The 21,202-nt window shown below is 47.3% G+C and overlaps 1 protein-coding gene across 1 annotated transcript; it reads right to left on the minus strand.

The window, feature by feature from the left end:
- Positions 1–1,687: 1,687 nt before the first annotated feature.
- Positions 1,688–20,072, minus strand: LOC311248717 (leucine-rich repeat serine/threonine-protein kinase 1-like; the record flags this gene model as incomplete). The annotated part of the gene is made up of 7 exons (XM_084339553.1): positions 1,688–1,902; positions 7,370–7,482; positions 9,951–10,080; positions 12,934–13,004; positions 15,720–15,832; positions 18,087–18,224; positions 19,909–20,072. Coding segments are annotated over 7 exons (944 nt in total), but the record flags the coding sequence as incomplete, so codon positions are not given.
- Between the last annotated feature and the right edge of the window lie 1,130 nt (positions 20,073–21,202).

Raw genomic sequence — 21,202 nt, forward strand, 5'->3', positions numbered from 1 at the left:
TGTGTGGATGTGTGTATATATACGGAGTGTGTGTATATACGTGTGTATAGATGTGTGTATGTGTGTGTGTGTGTGTACATGTATGTGTGTGTGTTAGGGCTGACCCCGATTAGTCGAATAGTCGACTAATCGTTCGAAAGGAGTCGTAGTCGACTGCCAACCTTAGTCGAATGCATATTTATTTTAAATAATTATAATATATATATATTTATATATTTTTTATCATCATTCTTTCCAAAATCAAAGAGGCCTAGAAGCGTGGCTAACGCTAATGGTGCACATACCAGAGGCCAACTGCCTAAGAAAACACTGAAGGCACTAAAAGAGGATTTCACCCATCTAATGAACACACTAGACTAGACAAATATCAAGATGTATCCATCAGTGGACCAATTGCATGCTTTTGCAGAGGACAAGAAGCCTTCAGTCGACTCCTTCAGACATTAAGCACCCCCCACAGCCCAAATGGAATGAGGGGGGTAGTCGACTACCAGTCGACTATCGACAAATTTCGGCCAATTAAAGTCGACTATTCCAAATCTTAGTCGGGGACAGCCCTAGTGTGTGTATATATGTGTGTGTGTATACTGAGTGAGTGTGTGTGTATACTGAGTGAGTGTGTGTGTATACTGAGTGAGTGTGTGTGTATACTGAGTGTGTGTGTGTGTATACTGAGTGAGTGTGTGCGTATACTGAGTGAGTGTGTGTGTATACTGAGTGCGTGTGTGTGTATACTGAGTGAGTGTGTGCGTATACTGAGTGTGTGTCGTGTGTGTGTGTGTGTGTGTGTATACTGTGTGTGTGTGTATACTGAGTGTGTGTGTGTGTGTGTATACTGAGTGAGTGTGTGTGTATACTGAGTGAGTGTGTGTGTATACTGAGTGAGTGTGTGTGTATACTGAGTGTGTGTGTGTATACTGAGTGAGTGTGTGCGTATACTGAGTGAGTGTGTGTGTATACTGAGTGAGTGTGTGCGTATACTGAGTGTGTGTGTGTGTGTGTGTGTGTATACTGTGTGTGTGTATACTGAGTGTGTGTGTATACTGTGTGTGTGTATACTGTGTGTGTGTATACTGAGTGTGTGTGTATACTGAGTGTGTGTGTATAATGTGTGTATATATATATGTGTGTGTGTGTGTATACTGAGTGTGTGTGTGTCTAATGTGTGTATATATATATGTGTGTGTGTGTGTGTATACTGAGTGTGTGTGTGTATAATGTGTGTATATATATATGTGTGTGTGTGTGTATACTGAGTGTGTGTGTGTATAATGTGTGTATATATATATGTGTGTGTGTGTGTGTGTATACTGAGTGTGTGTGTGTATAATGTGTGTATATGTGTGTGTGTGTGTGTGTGTATACTGAGTGTGTGTATAATGTGTATATATATATATGTGTGTGTGTGTGTGTGTGTGTGTATACTGAGTGTGTGTGTATAATGTGTATATATATATATGTGTGTGTGTGTGTGTGTGTGTGTGTGTGTGTGTGTGTGTGTGTGTGTGTATAATGTGTATATATATATATGTGTGTGTGTATACTGAGTGTGTGTGTGTATATATATATGTGTGTGTGTGTGTGTGTATACCGAGTGTGTGTGTGTGTATAATGTGTGTATATATATATGTGTGTGTGTGTGTGTGTGTGTATACTGAGTGTGTACTGAGGGTGTGTGTCTCCTCACGCTGCTCTTGAGTCCGTTGGGTCGGTCCAGCTCCCAGGAGGAGGTGGAGATGCTGCGGTGGGCGGGGCTGAACGCCGGGGTCTTTCCTGTTTGCACGGCTTCCAGGAGGGCGGTCTTCCCCTGCCGCGGTGGACCAATCACAAGCAACTTCAGCAGCTTACAGGGCTCCGCCCTCCGCAAGTGAGCCCTCAAGAAGGCCAGGACAGACACAGGACCTGGGGAGGAGGGGTTAAGGGTTGATTGACACCTGGTTACAGAGCGCGGCAGTGGTTCATTGTATGTTAAACCTCCTTCCGACCCGTTGCTGTATTGCACTCTGACATCGTCAGCAAGTCAACCTCCAGTGGCACAACATAAACAGAATCAGCGGCCATCTTTGCTTCCACAGTACCTATCTGACCTCCTACACCTCCTCCATGCCCCCCAGTACCTATCTGACCTCCTCCACCCCTACACCTCCTCCATGCCCCCCAGTACCTATCTGACCTCCTCCACCCCTACACCTCCTCCATGCCCCCCAGTACCTATCTGACCTCCTACACCCCCTCCATGCCCCCCAGTACCTATCTGACCTCCTACACCCCCTCCATGCCCCCCAGTACCTATCTGACCTCCTACACCCCTACACCTCCTCCATGCCCCCCAGTACCTATCTGACCTCCTACACCTCCTCCATGCCCCCCAGTACCTATCTGACCTCCTACACCCCCTCCATGCCCCCCAGTACCTACATGACCTCCTACACCTCCTCCATGCCCCCCAGTACCTATCTGACCTCCTCCACCCCTACACCTCTTCCATGCCCCCCAGTACCTATCTGACCTCCTACACCTCCTCCATGCCCCCCAGTACCTACCTGACCTCCTCCACCCCTACACCTCCTCCATGCCCCCCAGTACCTACCTGACCTCCTCCACCCCTACACCTCCTCCATGCCCCCCAGTACCTATCTGACCTCCTCCACCCCTACACCTCCTCCATGCCCCCCAGTACCTACCTGATTACTATTTATTTAGTCGATTCCTTATATGTCATTTTCTTTGCCTTGTAAAGCGCCCTTGGGCTTCTCGGAAGGTCCTATATATATATATCCATCTTCAAAGCCTGCTTGTACATGAAGGGTGTATGGTTTTAATTGTGAATACAGAGGCGTGAAGAGACGACGGCATGTGTAATGTGTCGCCTTGCTCTGCCTCTGGTGCCACGGAGCCAGGAGCATGTTCACTATAAAGACGTTTCAATACTCTATGTAGTTTTAACTAGGTTGGCACGCGTAGGGGGGGGGAATAAAAATAGACCACTCTATAGAGCGCACATTGCTTTCATTGATTGTAATAAAAGCACTCGCTCCAACTGCACCGAGGAAGCGGTCACGCTGATCCATTGCAAGATGCAGAGAAAACAGACATAAGGTTTTACTGTCCATTGGTTTGTTTTCAAATCAGAACCTAGGGCTGGGCGATATGGAAAAAAATCATATCGCGATAACGATATGATAATTTTATTTTATTTCTCGATATCGATAATTATCGAATTGTTATAAGTATAAAAAAAACTAAATTTTTTATTTTTTTTTTTTAACAACAGATGTATGTTTATTTTGCAGCAATTCTTTGTCATTGCCGCCATCTTTAGTGTTACATCCCCTCACACTCCAGTTCTCAGGCTGCAGCTGGTTTAAAAGCTAAAGTAAACCGGCTTCTCTGCTGGCTGTGGCTCCAGAGGAGTTCTGGCTCTGCTAGTTTATTTTCGATCTTTTGGCGCTTTTTTGGTGGACAAACCCCCGCACATGTGCACTGTGACTCGTGACTGGAGTCTAGTTCTGCTAGCACACATAGCCTACTGTGTACAGACGGTTTCAAAATGTATTTTAAATTAGAAAGCAAACAAAATAAATGGACAAGAGAAAAAGAAATCTGAATTTGGTCAGTATTGTCATTTGGACAAGCAAAGCCATTACTTTAAGTTGCAGGCAAGAAAGACAAGTCTGTCCACTGTCTCTGGTTTTAAAACTGCCCTGTTGCAAAAAAAAAAAAAAAAAAAAAAAAAAACGATTTTTCGATTTTTTTTTTTAATTCGATATTTGATATCGATTATTAAAATATATCGCGATATTTATCGTTATCGTTATATCGCCCAGCCCTATCAGAACCTAACGTAATCATGCCTTTCCCCCGAAACAACAGCTCCGTAATGTTTCCTCACAGTGACTGGCCAAAACGGACGGTAATGTATGTAATTACTGGTAATGTCAGTTGCAAAAAACGTTCATGTTCGTCAAAACTGACTCCTTGCGTCAGTCCTTGTGTCCAACGAGTGGACACTCCTTCTTGAAAAATAATCAGAAACAGATAGGGATGCACCGAATGGGAAATTCTTGGCCGAAACCGAAACCGAAAGCCCGAAAATGATTCATAGAATAGATTTTTTTTTACCAATGTTGTGAAACATTATGATTATGGAAAAATATATGATTATGGCTAAACTTAACTTAAATAATAAATAATCACTATTATGGATCCATAAAACATTTATTCAGCACTTCTGAATGCATAAAGTACATTAATTCCATCTTTTCTTTAGCGGACATCTGTGCTCTACTGAGCGCACCTTTCTAGTCCCCAGCTGAATGTGCTCGCTTGACTCGGCACAGTAGACGCGCGACAGACAGCGTCAATGTGAGAAACACAATCCCCCCCCCCTCTCGCTCTGAATAATATGCATATTAGATCACTCAGTGATTAACCGCGACGGGCATAATAGTAAATAAGGATATAAATGCATGTTAAAGACGCATTTATTGGACGCGTTGCGCGCAGAGTTTACATAGAAACAGCGCGACTCCCGACAGCGCGACATCATCACAACAACACGCAAGGTTGTTAGGTTGTTTCTGTTTCGGTGATATATTTTCGGTGAAAAAACTCTTTCGACCGAAAGCCGAAAAGCCATTTTTTGCCATTTTCAGCCGAAAACTTTCGGTGCCGAAATTTCGGTGCATCCCTAGAAACAGATGTAGGCAGACAGTCCCTAAAGGTTAAGAGAGGCTAGGCTAGGCTTTGTGACCGCGAAGTACATGCAAGGTCATGTGACCTGTGGTGAAGGTCAAACTGTCTAGCTACCACAGCGATAACCCAGACTAAACATTATGCACTCAGAGCCGTTTTCATCCGATTCTGAGGATGTCGGTTTTGTCGATATTCCAATGTACAGTTTTGCTTGTACAGTTGTACAGTTTTCCCCCACCCTGTCTACCCAATTGAGCTCTAGGACCATGTTGGAGAGGAGCGAGATCTACCACACTGATGAACAATCGTACCTGAAGACTATCCTCGAGAGACTCGTTACCAACCACCACGCAGACGAACAGTCACGGTCTCAGACCATTCTGGACATCACGACGGAAATTAGGGACGTGAGAATAGATATGCCACCATACCATGATGCCAATAGGTCATATAGGTATGATTAATCTAAATTAACCCAATTTTAATCAGATGGTGGCAATTTGGCTCAAGCTGCAAGTATCATCCCCTTCTGCTGTGAAATCAAGGACACAAGGACCTATCCTTCAGGGGAAGCCAACCTGAGCTCCAGTTGAACTGACCTGTGCTTCAGGGGAAGCCAACCTGAGCTGCAGTTGAACTGACCTATGCTTCAGGGGAAGCCAACCTGAGCTCCAGTTGAACTGACCCATCCTTCAGGGGAAGCCAACCTGAGCTCCAGTTGAACTGACCTATCCTTCAGGGGAAGCCAACCTGAGCTGCAGTTGAACTGACCCATCCTTCAGGGGAAGCCAACTTGAGCTCCAGTTGAACTGACCTATCCTTCAGGGGAAGCCAACCTGAGCTCCAGTTGAACTGACCTATCTTCCAGGGGAAGCCAACCTGAGCTCCAGTTGAACTGACCTATCCTTCAGGGGAAGCCAACCTGAGCTCCAGTTGAACTGACCTATCTTCCAGGGGAAGCCAACCTGAGCTGCAGTTGAACTGACCTGTCCTTCAGGGGAAGCCAACCTGAGCTCCAGTTGAACTCATAGATATATATAGAACACTAGATAGCTTGCCCGCGCTGCCGGCCAATGGAGAGCGACGTCACTGAACCGCCGCCATCTTGGGAGGGTCAGCCTTGAGTGAGAGTGAGTGAGCTGCACAGACAAAAATACTCATAACTCGCTGAAATATTGACGGATTTACAAACGGTTTGGTTTATTACAAGCATTATTAACGTGGCTATGATTCAAGCGGTTTGTAAAAAAAAAAAACATCTTTAAATTTTTTTGCAGTATCATAACTACATCTTTGATGTTTATAGCAAACCAACCCGTTTGTAAATCCGTCAATATTTCAGCGAGTTATGAGTATTTTTGTCTGTGCAGCTCACTCACTCTCACTCAAGGCTGCCCCTGGCAAGATGGCGGCGGTTCAGTGGCGCTGGTGACTCCGTCTTAAGCTATCTAGTGTTCTATAGATATCTATGGTTGAACTGACCTATCCTTCAGGGGAAGCCGACCCAGCTGCAAGGAAATGCTGCTCTCCTACATGGTCCCTGGAGGACAGACCCAGCACGAGCCTAACTAATTTATTCTGGGAAACCCGCAACGTGTCTTTTAGTATTTGAGTCAGGCCTCCATGATGTATAGAAGGCTGGGGGAGCGATGATAAAATCTTTCATATAATTATCAGGGAAAGCCAGCGGGCATTTGACCTGCTGTGATCCTCTTGACACTTACGATGACATTTACGATGAATTGAAAATGGGGGACCGTGATGTAAACAAGACGAAAGTCTTTCTCTGGTCTGCATCCCCTTAACAATTGTATGTATTGAGCTGTACTGTACTGTACCCATTCTGCAATCTGTTAATAAAGTTTTCAATCAATCAATCAATCACACAGCAGGAAGTCTCCACACGGCTCTGCCTTTTGGCTCAGATCAAGGAATCGACAGTGCAACGCATTGAACACGTTCAACACTACACCCTATTCCTATTGTATCTATTTATTACAAAACGATTTGCACTACATCCATACCTAATTTTTGCATTTTCTTTTTTTTCTTTTTTATGATTGCATTTTGGTACCTCATTGTTTTGCAATTTATACTTTAGTTTGTATATTGTATATTTTGTATAGTGGTTCTTCTTATTTTTTCATATTCTTTTTATTTTTATATAGATAACATTTAGCGATTCAGACTTCCGGGTTGAGAAACCGTCGGTATTTTCACTATTTCTCAGCAACCGAGCAACTGATCAGTAAGCAGACTTCACCGTTGAAATCAACGTTAATAATTGTACTTCTAGTGTACTTCTTCCGGTATGAGAAATCGTAAAAAAATATGCGATGTGCAGAATTCCGGTTGAACATTTGGACCAGATTTTCTTTTTGTTAATGATTAATTCACAACCATAATATCTTATTTGGGGGAAAAGCAATACTTTTATTCCACAACTCTCTAAAAAGCTCTGTGGATGTATAATATTTACATGTTATATTTATTTAAATATGATCAATATAACCTTTAATCAGTGGGATTCACTGAAAAGTTGGTATCTCATGTAACGGCCCGTGGCCATTTAAGGTGCGGCGTGAAGGTCCACTGAGGTTATTGTTAGGGTTAAGGTAGGGGTGGGGCTTATACACGAGGTACCATGGTGTCATGGAGTCCTAATAATCAGTACCTTCTTTCCTGACATCCTGAGGGACATTGGTGATGTTCAGGTCCTCGATGTCCAGCTGCCACAGGTTCGAGAGCTGCCCGAGTTCGGCTGGTAACTCCCTGATGCCGGGGTTACTGGGAGACAACATGGGTTAGATTGACGCACCCACACCAGATGCAAATAGATGCCAAAACGTACAGATGGACACAGACACACACATACAGACAGAAATACCCAGAGACAGCGACAGATACACCCATAGATAAGACAGACACAGGGACATAGATAATTGGTACATACATACACACGCATAGAGACAGACAGAAACAAACAGACCTTAATAAGCTAAAACAAATATTTCTACTGATGGCAATTCAGAGTACTGGATTTTTTTTACTAAACAACTTGGACTTGCAGTATTATTATTATTATTATTATTATTATTATTATTATTATTATTATTATTATTATTATTATTATTATTATTATTAGTGTGGGTGACCTGGCGAAGCCAGGTTGCCACCCACACTATAGTTAGTGTGGGTCTAAGCACTGGGTAGACCTCTACACTACCCAGCCTCCAGTGCTTAGACCTCTACACTACCCAGCCTCCAGTGCTTAGACCTCCACACTACCCAGCCTCCAGTGCTTAGACCTCTACACTACCCAGCCACCCAGTGCTTAGACCACTACACTGCCCAGTGCTTAGACCTCTACACTACCCAGTGCTTAGACCTCTACACTACCCAGTGCTTAGACCTCTACACACTACCCAGTGCTTAGACCTCTACACTACCCAGTGCTTAGACCTCTACACTACCCAGTGCTTAATAATAATAATACTTCGTTTTATATAGCGCCTTTCAGAGGACCCAAGGTCGCTTTACATAAGGGGGGGGGGGGGGGGGAGATAACAAGTCAACAAACATAGTGGACAGACACAACACATACATATAAAGTGAGAAAGTTAGGGGTTGAAGGCCAGGTTGAAGAGGTGGGTTTTGAGCAGTTTTTTAAATGAGTCCAGAGTTGGGGTGGTGCGGAGTTCTGCGGGGAGGGAGTTCCAGAGGGTGGGAGCTGCCACACTGAAAGCTCTGTCCCCGAACGTCCGCAGTCTGGTTCGGGGGATGGAGAGCTGACCAGTGTCCGTGGATCGCAGGGACCGTGACTGAGTGTAGGGGTGGAGGAGGTCAGTGAGGTACTGAGGTGCCAGGGCGTGAAGGGATTTGTAGGTGAGCAGGAGGGTTTTGTAGGTGATGCGGGATTTGATGGGGAGCCAGTGGAGCTGGATGAGGATGGGGGTGATGTGCTGCCAGGGTTTGGTGCTTAGACCTCTACACTACCCAGTGCTTAGACCTCTACACTACCAAGCCACACCGATTACTATCAACATTAGTTTTGTAGTCATTGGATAAAAATGATTGACATGTAGTCCGGTTTCCCCCAAAGCTGCCGAGGCCACCCCGGGTACATCTGTATAAACAACGTCTTCACTTCAGACCGAGGAGAGTATTACAGCGCGTGGAAAAGCTCTGCGGCTTCGCTCTGCAGCCGCGAGGATACTGTGGGAGTCTTTTCTAACACGGAGAAAAACAAACACGGAGTGGAAGCCAGTTGATCTCCAGTTAAATCCCAGCATCCCACCTTGGCACCGGCCGAGAGCCACGCGGATCCTTCCGGAAACAAGTCAATCTCTGTGAGAAGAACTGGTGTGAGAGCGGGAGGCGGGAGCGGGCCGCGTACAGACCAGCTGCTGGGGTGCAGGGTCCCGAAGTGTCACGTGTGTTTACATGCACTCGCCCAGATGCGTGAATACTTTCCCTAAGGTGGTTGTCCTTCCGCGTTCGGTTTGCGCGATCTGATTGGCCACTGACGTTTCTGGTCATGTGACATGTGCGTGCGCCAATCGTGTGACGGCAAGTTCTGCGCCAATTTCCGGGTCTAACAGCCTGCAAGCTACCTAACGCCTAGTTTATCACTGGTTAAGCTCTAGGCGACTCTTTCGAAGTTGGTTAAGGTTAGAGTTTGGAATCAGGGCTGGTGTTCTATCGCCCTGCTCTAAGACAAACTCTAACCGTAACCAACTTCGAAAGAGTGCCTAAGCTTAACCGGCGAAAGAAACAGGCGTCACACGATTGGCCGCACATGTCACACGACCAGAAACGTCAGTGGCCAATCAGATCGCAGAATGCGCACGCGGAACTGGAAATCCGTTGGTAAAAGTATTGACGCCTCCAGGATTCCAGTTAATATCTTGGTTAAAGGCCCGATCTGTAGTCCCAAACGTAAACAAATCGGTAGCTATGTGAAATTAGAATGGAGATGTGTACTGGAGGTCTCGATACGAGGATACGAGGGTTGGGTACCGTTCACATTTGAATCATTATGTGTGCCCGCCCCCCTAAAGTGAAGTGTTACCCACTTGACCTAATCTCAAACCCTGCCCTCTTTTCCTTGATCCTCCAATGACAACTGTTGGGAAAGCAACAGCTGCGATTGGAAGGATCAAGAAAAAAGGGGGCGGGGTTTGAGATTAGTAGGTCCAATGCGGTGCGTCAGCGTGGGACGGTGGAGAGCGAGACGACGGCGGCGGTGAACTCACTTGGACAGGTACAGCTCGGTGAGGTTGCCGAGGCAACACACGGACTGGGGGACCGCCTCCAGCTGGTTGTCGTTCAGATACAACACCTCCAGAGAGTCCCGCAGAATCACAGGAAACTCGATGGGACACGCTGCCAGAGGGGGACACACGGTGCATCACAGAGGGGGACACACACGGTGCATCACAGAGGGGGACACACGGTGCATTACAGAGGGGCACACACGGTGCATCACAGAGGGGCACACACGGTGCATCACAGAGGGGGGACACACGGTGCATCACAGAAGGGGGGACACACGGTGCATCACAGAGGGGACACACGGTGCATTACAGAGGGGGGACACACGGTGCATCACAGAGGGGACACACGGTGCATCACAGAGGGGGACACACACGGTGCATCACAGAGGGGGACACACGGTGCATTACAGAGGGGCACACACGGTGCATCACAGAGGGGCACACACGGTGCATCACAGAGGGGGGACACACGGTGCATCACAGAAGGGGGGACACACGGTGCATCACAGAGGGGACACACGGTGCATCACAGAAGGGGGGACACACGGTGCATTACAGAGGGGGACACACACGGTGCATCACAGAGGGGACACACGGTGCATCACAGAGGGGCACACACGGTGCATCACAGAGGGGCACACACGGTGCATCACAGAGGGGACACACGGTGCATCACAGAGGGGACACACGGTGCATCACAGAGGGGACACACGGTGCATTACAGAGGGGACACACGGTGCATCACAGAGGGGCACACACGGTGCATCACAGAGGGGGGGACACACGGTGCATCACAGAGGGGACACACAGTGCATCACAGAGGGGACACACGGTGCATCACAGAGGGGACACACGGTGCATTACAGAGGGGGACACACGGTGCATTACAGAGGGGGGACACACGGTGCATCACAGAGGGGACACACGGTGCATCACAGAGGGGACACACGGTGCATTACAGAGGGGGGACACACGGTGCATCACAGAGGGGGACACACGGTGCATCACAGAGGGGACACACGGTGCATCACAGAGGGGACACACGGTGCATCACAGAGGGGGGGACACACGGTGCATTACAGAGGGGACACACGGTGCATCACAGAGGGGCACACACGGTGCATCACAGAGGGGGGGACACACGGTGCATCACAGAGGGGGACACACGGTGCATCACAGAGGGGACACACGGTGCATCACAGAGGGGGGGACACACGGTGCATTACAGAGGGGGGGACACACGGTGCATCACAGAGGGGGGGACACACGGTGCATCACAGAGGGGACACACGGTGCATCACAGAGGGGACACACGGTGCATCACAGAGGGGGACACACGGTGCATCACAGAGGGGGGACACACGGTGCATCACAGAGGGGGACACAAGGTGCATCACAGAGGGGGGACACACGGTGCATCACAGAGGGGGGACACACGGTGCATCACAGAGGGGGGGGACACACGGTGCATCACAGAGGGGGGGGACACACGGTGCATCACAGAGGGGGGGGACACACGGTGCATCACAGAGGGGCACTAACGAGCATGCACACACACACACAGGCACTAACGAGCATGCACACACACACAGGGCACTAACGAGCATGCACACACACACACAGGCACTAACGAGCATGCACACACACAGGCACTAACGAGCATGCACACACACACAGGCACTAATGAGCATGCACACACACACAGGCACTAATGAGCATGCACACACACGGGCACTAACGAGCATGCACACACACACGGGCACTAACGAGCATGCACACACACACGGGCACTAACGAGCATGCACACACACGGGCACTAACGAGCATGCACACACACTAACGAGCATGCACACACAGGTACTAACGAGCATGCACACACACGGGCACTAACGAGCATGCACACACACTAACGAGCATGCACACACACACGGGCACTAACGAGCATGCACACACACACAGGCACTAAGGAGCATGCACACACACTAACGAGCATGCACGGGCACTAACGAGCATGCACACACACACAGGCACTAAGGAGCATGCACACACACTAACGAGCATGCACACACACTAACGAGCATGCACACACACGGGCACTAACGAGCATGCACACACACTAACAAGCATGCACACACACTAACGAGCATGCACACACACGGGCACTAACGAGCATGCACACACACTAACGAGCATGCACACACACTAACGAGCATGCACACACACAGTCACTAACGAGCATGCACACACACAGTCACTAACGAGCATGCACACAGTCACTAACGAGCATGCACACACACAGTCACTAACGAGCATGCACACAGTCACTAACGAGCATGCACACAGTCACTAACGAGCATGCACACACACAGTCACTAACGAGCATGCACACAGTCACTAACGAGCATGCACACAGTCACTAACGAGCATGCATTGCACACAGTCACTAACGAGCATGCACACACAGTCACTAACGAGCATGCACACAGTCACTAACGAGCATGCATTGCACACAGTCACTAACGAGCATGCACACACAGTCACTAACGAGCATGCACACACAGTCACTAACGAGCATGCACACAGTCACTAACGAGCATGCACACAGTCACTAACGAGCATGCACACACAGTCACTAACGAGCATGCACACAGTCACTAACGAGCATGCATTGCACACAGTCACTAACGAGCATGCACACACAGTCACTAACGAGCATGCACACACACAGTCACAAGACAGTACAATAGTACCTGGTGAAACGACCAAACCAGTACCAGACAGTACAATAGTAACTGGTGAAACGACCAAACCAGTACCAGACAGTACAATAGTAACTGGTGAAACGACCAAACCAGTACCAGACAGTACAATAGTAACTGGTGAAACGACCAAACCAGTACCAGACAGTACAATAGTACCTGGTGGAACAGAGTTGTATCTAGTAGTGCTGCAGTGTGGTTACCTGGCTCAGGGTCCCTCCTGTTCCACGTGGTGAGAAAGGCCAGCCTCCTGGTCTTAGGTGCCTCCTCAGTTCTACAACAGAGAATGTCTATAATTATAGCTCTCTCTCTCTCTCTCTGCAGTACGTAAGTCACATTTATAGAGTACAGTCCAATAGAATTAAGTTACAAGTGCTTCACAAACTCCAAGATAAAGACAATGAAAATGAAAAAACCTGTTATATACAGTATTATATATATCACGGTTGCGTATTGCAAAACTGTAAACAATGAGACCATATTCACAAAGCATGTGTGTATTTGTGCTGTTGTCATTACACCATGTGTCTGTCGAATTGTGAAACTTGAAAGTTCTTATTTGGTGAATAAAGTGTCAGGAGGACTGGGCGATTAATCAAGTTTGTTCAATTATGATTTTGGCTTCCCACCATCATGAAAACAAGATAATCAAGATGAAATGAATATTATGCCACATGCTGTGTTGCTCTCATTTTGTCTTGTGTTGTAAATGCAGCGCACTAGGGGTGTAACGATGCATCGATTAATCGAAATGCATCGATTCTAATGTGTTCGATTCGATGCATCGATTTGAATATGTTAGAATCGATTATAATCTAAATGAATCTAAATTAAAAATATTTGTTTTCAAAAAAAAAAATCAATTTCTTTTTGTGTGTATTGTTTTTATTTACCTATAGTCCATTCATGCTGAGTGAATCAGTTCCCCCAGCCACATTTGTGTATTAAAATTTTTTTGGGGAATTAACTGATAGAAAATGTATCGAAAAATTTTCGAATCGAATTGTGGTCAAATGAAGAGATTTCATGATGCATTGAATCGTTGCCTGAAGAATCGTAATCGATTCGAATCATTGTGAGGTCGAATCGTTACACCCCTACAGCGCACCCTTCCTTCACAGCGGTGTGCTAAAAAGGTGAAGCGTCGGTAATGACACTGCCGTTCTTTTTAAAGGTGAAGCGTCGGTAATGACACTGCCGTTCTTTTTAAAGGTGAAGCGTCGGTAATGACACTGCCGTTCTTTTTAAAGGTGAAGCGTCGGTAATGACACTGCCGTTCTTTTTAAAGGTGAAGCGTCGGTAATGACACTGCCGGTCTTTTTAAAGGTGAAGCGTCGGTAATGACACTGCCGGTCTTTTTAAAGGTGAAAAGGTGAAGCGTCTGTAATGACACTGCCGGTCTTTTTAAAGGTGAAGCGTCGGTAATGACACTGCCGGTCTTTTTAAAGGTGAAGCGTCGGTAATGACACTGCCGGTCTTTTTAAAGGTGAAAAGGTGAAGCGTCTGTAATGACACTGCCGGTCTTTTTCTTTTTTTTACTTTATTTTTTAGCGTTTATCGCTTTTCTGGTCAAGCATGACCGACAGAAACAGGTTGAAAATGGGATGTAGAGCAGGGGAAGACATTCTGAGAAATGACGGCGGGTCCGGGAATCGAACTCGTGTCCCCGAGATCCGTGACGAGCACGGTTTTCCCCGACGCAGAAATAGCGCCGAGATATGCGGTGAGCTACGGGAGCTCCCCCACTGCCGGTCTTTTTAAAGGTGAAAAGGTGAAGCGTCGGTAATGACACTGCCGGTCTTTTTAAAGGTGAAGCTAGAGTTGAGAGGTGAAGATAGAGTTGTACCCTTCCTGATGACTTGTTGTACAGAACTTGTAAGTCGCTTTGGATAAAAGCGTCTGCTAAATGACTAAATGTAAATGAAGCGTCGGTAATGACACTGCCAGTCTTTTTGAAGGTGAAGCGTCGGTAATGACACTGCCGGTCTTTTTAAAGGTGAAGCGTCGGTAATGACACTGCCAGTCTTTTTGAAGGTGAAGCGTCGGTAATGACACTGCCGGCCTTTTTGAAGGTGAAGCGTCGGTAATGACACTGCCAGTCTTTTTGAAGGTGAAGCGTCGGTAATGACACTGCCAGTCTTTTTGAAGGTGAAGCGTCGGTAATGACACTGCCAGTCTTTTTAAAGGTAAAGCGTCGGTAATGACACTGCCGGTCTTTTTGAAGGTGAAGCCACCAGCGTCAGTGCATTCTCTGTAACATCTGGTCATTTAGTGTTTAGCAATTTGGCTTTAAAAAATTGGAACGTTAACTAAACATAAACTCCTTTGGTGAAACGCAATTTCCCCATTAAGCCCACATACAGCATCAATGACGAAATGACTAGTATACAGGAAAGCAACAAACCATGTGAGAGGTCTATAGACCGGCAATGTCAACCACTTCACAGTCACTCACTCACGGTCAGCCACTCTGCCCCTAGTGGCAGCCGACAGGCACAGCACTGTATGTAAGACCAGTTCAAACACTTTGTATCCATGCATGTCCTTGTAGACAATGAATTGGGAAAGATGGTCAAAAGTTACTCTGACGAGATTGGACAGATCAGAAATATTAATTGATGAAGGATTTGTATAGTCAACTTTGATTGGCCCAAATTTGCAGATAATTGGTCCACTGATCATTAGACGGGTGAATCCTCTTTCAGTGCCTCTGTGCCTGTTTTCTTAGGCAGTTAGCCTCGCTGGTATGCGTGCCATTAGCCACGCTTCTCTTTGCTTTTGGAAAGAATGATAATACAAAAAAGATATATATATATATATATATATTATTTTTTTTAAATATATTTTTTGGCATTCGACTAAGAGGTCGGCAGTCGACTACGGCTCCTTTCGATCTATCAGCCCTAGAAACTACAAAGGGTTTCCCCAGGGCTGAACATGGCTGTTGACCGTCTGTCTGGAAACCACTCAAGCTCAGACAGGAACCCACCTGCCCAGCTGGTTGCGGGAGAGGTCCAGGGTCCGGAGCAGGGAGCACTTCCACTTGTTGGGAGGAGGCAGAGTGGATATATGGTTCCCACATAACCTGAGAGACACCAAGGCCTGGACAGGGGGGCGGGAAGGAGGGAGAGAGGGAGAGGGAGAGAGGGAGAGAGGAGAGAGAGGTGGTGTATGTGGAGGGGGGGTAGAGAGAGAGAGGAGGGAGAGACAGAGAAAGAGAGAGTGGTGTGTGTGTGTTGGGGTGAGAGAGATAGAGGTGGTGTGTGTGGAGGGAGGGGGGTAGAGAGAGAGAGGGGGGAGAGAGAGAAAAAGAGTGGTGTGTGTGTTGGGGTGAGAGAGAGAGAGAGAGAGAGAGAGAGAGAGGAGAGAGAGAGAGAGAGAGAGAGAGAGAGAGAGAGAGAGAGAGAGAGAGAGAGAGAGAGAGAGAGAGAGAAAGGGGTGGTATGTGGGGGGGTAGAGAGAGCGTGTGTGGGGGGGGTAGAGATGGAGAGGGTGAGCGAGGGAGGGAGGGAGGGAGAGAGGGAGGGAGAGAGGGAGGGAGGGAGGGAGGGAGGGAGGGAGGGAGGGAGGGAGGGATAAAATGAGTGATTGAAGATATATTGAAATAGGCTTTTTTGATTTCATCAGTGTTTATTATGATTAGATTTAAATCCTGTGGGACAACAGAGCCTGAGAGGAGAGAGAGAGAGAGAGAGAGAGAGAGAGAGAGAGAGAGAGAGAGAGAGAGAGAGAGAGAGAGAGAGAGAGAGAGAGAGAGAGATATGGTTTCACACAAGCAGACCATCAAAGGCCACAGAACAAAGACATGTCAGGGGTGAAGACGGGGCGACTGCAGCCCATGTAACAGACCTGTGATGGTGATGAAAGACAATGCTGGGACACCAACCATACAGTAACATTAGGCTGTGAAAAAAGAGAGATTTTCTGGCATGTGTTGTGTCTTTGATTCCGAGAGCTTTGTCCTCATCCAGTTTCTACATGTCGGAGGCGACTGCAGTCACTGAGGAGTTTCACGTTCCCTCCACGTCGGCAGGGATAATTAAGCATAGATCAGATGATCATCTCAATCTGATCTGGCAACGCAAATCTCCTCATAGGAAGCCTGATTTAATTTGCATCACAACTCAATTAAAAAAATAATTTCTTTGGTAGAAGAATTGGAGCTTAATGGGAGAATTAGCCAAGAAAGAGCACAGCATGGAGAACGGGTTTATAAAACGGGAGAAACCCGGCAGGTATAGAATATAACCAGATCTGTCTGATGAAATTATATTAAATATTCAGAAGTTCCCTTTAAAACGCTCTTAATAAATACTGCACCAGTAGTTTAATAAGCAGGAGAAAATGGATAGTCGTTTTTATTTATTTTTTTGGTTTTACGAAAATAAGGGTATATCGAAAGGCTTGACTACAGTGGAATCCTAATATTCTTTGGCAAACTCTCCACACAACAGCATATTCCTGAATCTGATTGAAAATCCCAAAGCTTTCCTTGGTATTATCATCTCAGAATTAGTCATATGGAATAAATTAAAACCAAATATGTCTAAATCTAATAGAGATGACCATCTCTCATGCTTTTTAAAGGAAGGACTGCATGGGAACTCTAAATAGCATAACTACTGCAACACTGCCATCTTGAGGTATTTTTGGGGATTACAGAAATATATTTTGTTTTGAATTGATGGGACTTCTGCTTGACAGGGCTATCCCAGAAACCAGCATTGCAAAGACACATCACACAGTTGGCCAGATCATTTAAAATAATTATAATAACATGAAACGATGCATTTTTCTGTGCATTAACGTGCGTGCAGGCAGGCAGGCAGGCAGGCAGGCAGGCAGGCAGGCAGGCAGGCAGGCAGGCAGGCAGGCAGGCAGGCAGGCAGGCAGGCAGGCAGGCAGGCAGGCAGGCAGGCAGGCAGGCAGGCAGGCAGGCAGGCAGGCAGGCAGGCAGGCAGGCAGGCAGGCAGGCAGGCAGGCAGGCAGGCAGGCAGGCAGGCAGGCAGGCAGGCAGGCAGGCAGGCAGGCAGGCAGGCAGGCAGGCAGGCAGGCAGGCAGGCAGGCAGGCAGGCAGGCAGGCAGGCAGGCAGGCAGGCAGGCAGGCAGGCAGGCAGGCAGGCAGGCAGGCAGGCAGGCAGGCAGGCAGGCAGGCAGGCAGGCAGGCAGGCAGGCAGGCAGGCAGGCAGGCAGGCAGGCAGGCAGGCAGGCAGGCAGGCAGGCAGACAGACAGACAGACAGACAGACAGACAGACAGACAGACAGACAGACAGACAGACAGACAGACAGACAGACAGACAGACAGACAGACAGACAGACAGACAGACAGTCATCATCATCATCATCATCATCATACCTCCAGTTCAAATATGTATGACGGCAGCTCATTGAGGCAGTTGTCTGAGAAGTCTACTTCCTGTAGCTGGGTCCTCCAGAAGATGGAGATGGTGTCGGGGAGACTCTCGATCCCATTAGAAGAAGCTCTGCATAGTTTCTACAGTGTAGGACAGAGGGGCGTCAGTGTCTCATCATCAGCACATTGTTTCTACAGTGTAGGACAGAGATGTTAGAGTCTCATCATCAGAACATAGTTTCTACAGTGTAGGACAGAGATGTTAGTGTGTCATCATCAGCACATTGTTTCTACAGTAAATGGTAAATGGTGCATTTATATAGCAGCTTTTATCCAAAGCGCTTTACAATTTGTTCCTCACATTTGACCCATTCACTCACACATTCACACACCGACGGCGGAGGCAATCATGCGAGGTGCCAACCTGATGTCAGAGTGGTTTCCTAATTGTGCTGCACGACTCTGGGATTTCTAGAACTAGTTTCCTACCAGAGGACAGGACCAGAGGTTGCCTCTCTGTAACTAGTTTCCTACCAGAGGACAGGACCAGGGGTCTGCTCTCTGTAACTAGTTTCCTACCAGAGGACAGGACCAGGCTCTCTGTAACTAGTTTCCTACCAGAGGACAGGACCAGGGGTCAGCTCTCTGTAACTAGTTTCCTACCAGAGGACAGGACCAGGCTCTCTGTAACTAGTTTCCTACCAGAGGACAGGACCAGGCTCTCTGTAACTAGTTTCCTACCAGAGGACAGGACCAGACTCTCTGTAACTAGTTTCCTACCAGAGGACAGGACCAGGGGTCGACTCTCTGTAACTAGTTTCCTACCAGAGGACAGGACAAGGCTCTCTGTAACTAGTTTCCTACCAGAGGACAGGACCAGGCTCTCTGTAACTAGTTTCCTACCAGAGGACAGGACCAGGCTCTCTGTAACTAGTTTCCTACCAGAGGACAGGACCAGGCTCTCTGTAACTAGTTTCCTACCAGAGGACAGGACCAGGCTCTCTGTAACTAGTTTCTTACCAGAGGACAGGACCAGGGGTCGACTCTCTGTAACTAGTTTCCTACCAGAGGACAGGACCAGGCTCTCTGTAACTAGTTTCCTACCAGAGGACAGGACCAGGCTCTCTGTAACTAGTTTCTTACCAGAGGACAGGACCAGGCTCTCTGTAACTAGTTTCTTACCAGAGGACAGGACCAGGCTCTCTGTAACTAGTTTCCTACCAGAGGACAGGACCAGGCTCTCTGTAACTAGTTTCCTACCAGAGGACAGGACCAGGCTCTCTGTAACTAGTTTCTTACCAGAGGACAGGACCAGGCTCTCTGTAACTAGTTTCCTACCAGAGGACAGGACCAGGCTCTCTGTAACTAGTTTCCTACCAGAGGACAGGACCAGGCTCTCTGTAACTAGTTTCCTACCAGAGGACAGGACCAGGGGTCAGCTCTCTGTAACTAGTTTCCTACCAGAGGACAGGACCAGGCTCTCTGTAACTAGTTTCCTACCAGAGGACAGGACCAGGCTCTCTGTAACTAGTTTCCTACCAGAGGACAGGACCAGGCTCTCTGTAACTAGTTTCCTACCAGAGGACAGGACCAGGGGTCAGCTCTCTGTAACTAGTTTCCTACCAGAGGACAGGACCAGGCTCTCTGTAACTAGTTTCCTACCAGAGGACAGGACCAGGCTCTCTGTAACTAGTTTCCTACCAGAGGACAGGACCAGGCTCTCTGTAACTAGTTTCCTACCAGAGGACAGGACCAGGCTCTCTGTAACTCGTTTCCTACCAGAGGACAGGCCCAGGGGTCGGGGAAGCTGTAACTAGTTTCCTACCAGAGGACAGGACCAGGGGTCGGGGAAGCTGGTGAGTTTGTTCCTGTAGACACTGAGGGAACAGAGGGACTTGAAGCAGTGCATGAGCGCCGTGGGCAGAGCGGTCAGGCTGTTATCAGACACATCCAGCTCCTCCAGCTTACGGAGACCGATCCAGTTAGTTTCTGACAGGATGGAGAGGGAAGGGGAGAGGGGGTAGAGAACTCATTAGACATTGTATAACTCGTTTTAGTATCGGCATGTATTTTACTGATAGTACAGCATACAATATTTTATAACTCGTTTTAGTATTTATTGGCATGTATTTTACCGATAGTACACGTATTGGCTCATGTAGTATTTACATTGGACCTTTGAGGAAAAGCACAACTGTGTACAAAAACCGAGTGTAGACATTATGTGTTTTAGAACTCTATCTAGGTTCTGTGAGGGTTATTATGATTTTATGTTAAAGGTCACGTCAACATTATGGGAAATGGGAAAAGAAGAAAGATACCAATTTCTGTGCATTCAGTAGAAAGCTATCCGCCTGCACCTAGCCAAGCTTAGCACAAATTAATAGAAGCGGATAAGGACCAGCTAAAAACACCTCTCCCTGAGTTGTAAGCTAGGCTAGTGGTCCATATCTGCTGTTTTATGGACTGAAATTATTCTCAGTTCATGATGAATCAGATAGGCGTCCTGAAAGATTAACTATTGTTTTAGTATAGAGATCAGAGACCGATACTACCTGTTCACAAACTGATACTACCCCTTCACAGACCGATACTACCTCTTCACTGTCTGATACTACCTCTTCACAGACCGATACTACCTCTTCACTGTCTGATACTACCTCTTCACAGACCGATACTACCTCTTCACTGTCTGATACTACCTCTTCACAGACTGATACTACCACTTCACAGACTGATACTACCACTTCACAGACTGATATTACCACTTCACTGACCAATACTACCACTTCACAGACCGATACTACCTCTTCACTGTCTGATACTACCTCTTCACAGACTGATACTACCTCTTCACTGACCGATACTACCACTTCACAGACTGATATTACCACTTCACTGACCAATACTACCACTTCACTGAAGAGATACAGATTCTGAGACTTTTAGTATCGGCTGAGGCACAACACTGATCCAATCCATGACTTGCCATTAGCCTGCTGTCGGCACATCGATGTAACACTTAAAGCAGCCATTAGCCTGCTGTCGGCACATCGATGTAACACTTACAGCAGCCATTAGCCTGCTGTCGGCACATTGATGTAACACTTAAAGCAGCC

The sequence above is a fragment of the Notolepis coatsorum genome, assembly GCF_963971535.1.
Source record: "Notolepis coatsorum genome assembly, contig: SCAFFOLD_2568, whole genome shotgun sequence".
NCBI lineage: Eukaryota > Metazoa > Chordata > Actinopteri > Aulopiformes > Paralepididae > Notolepis > Notolepis coatsorum.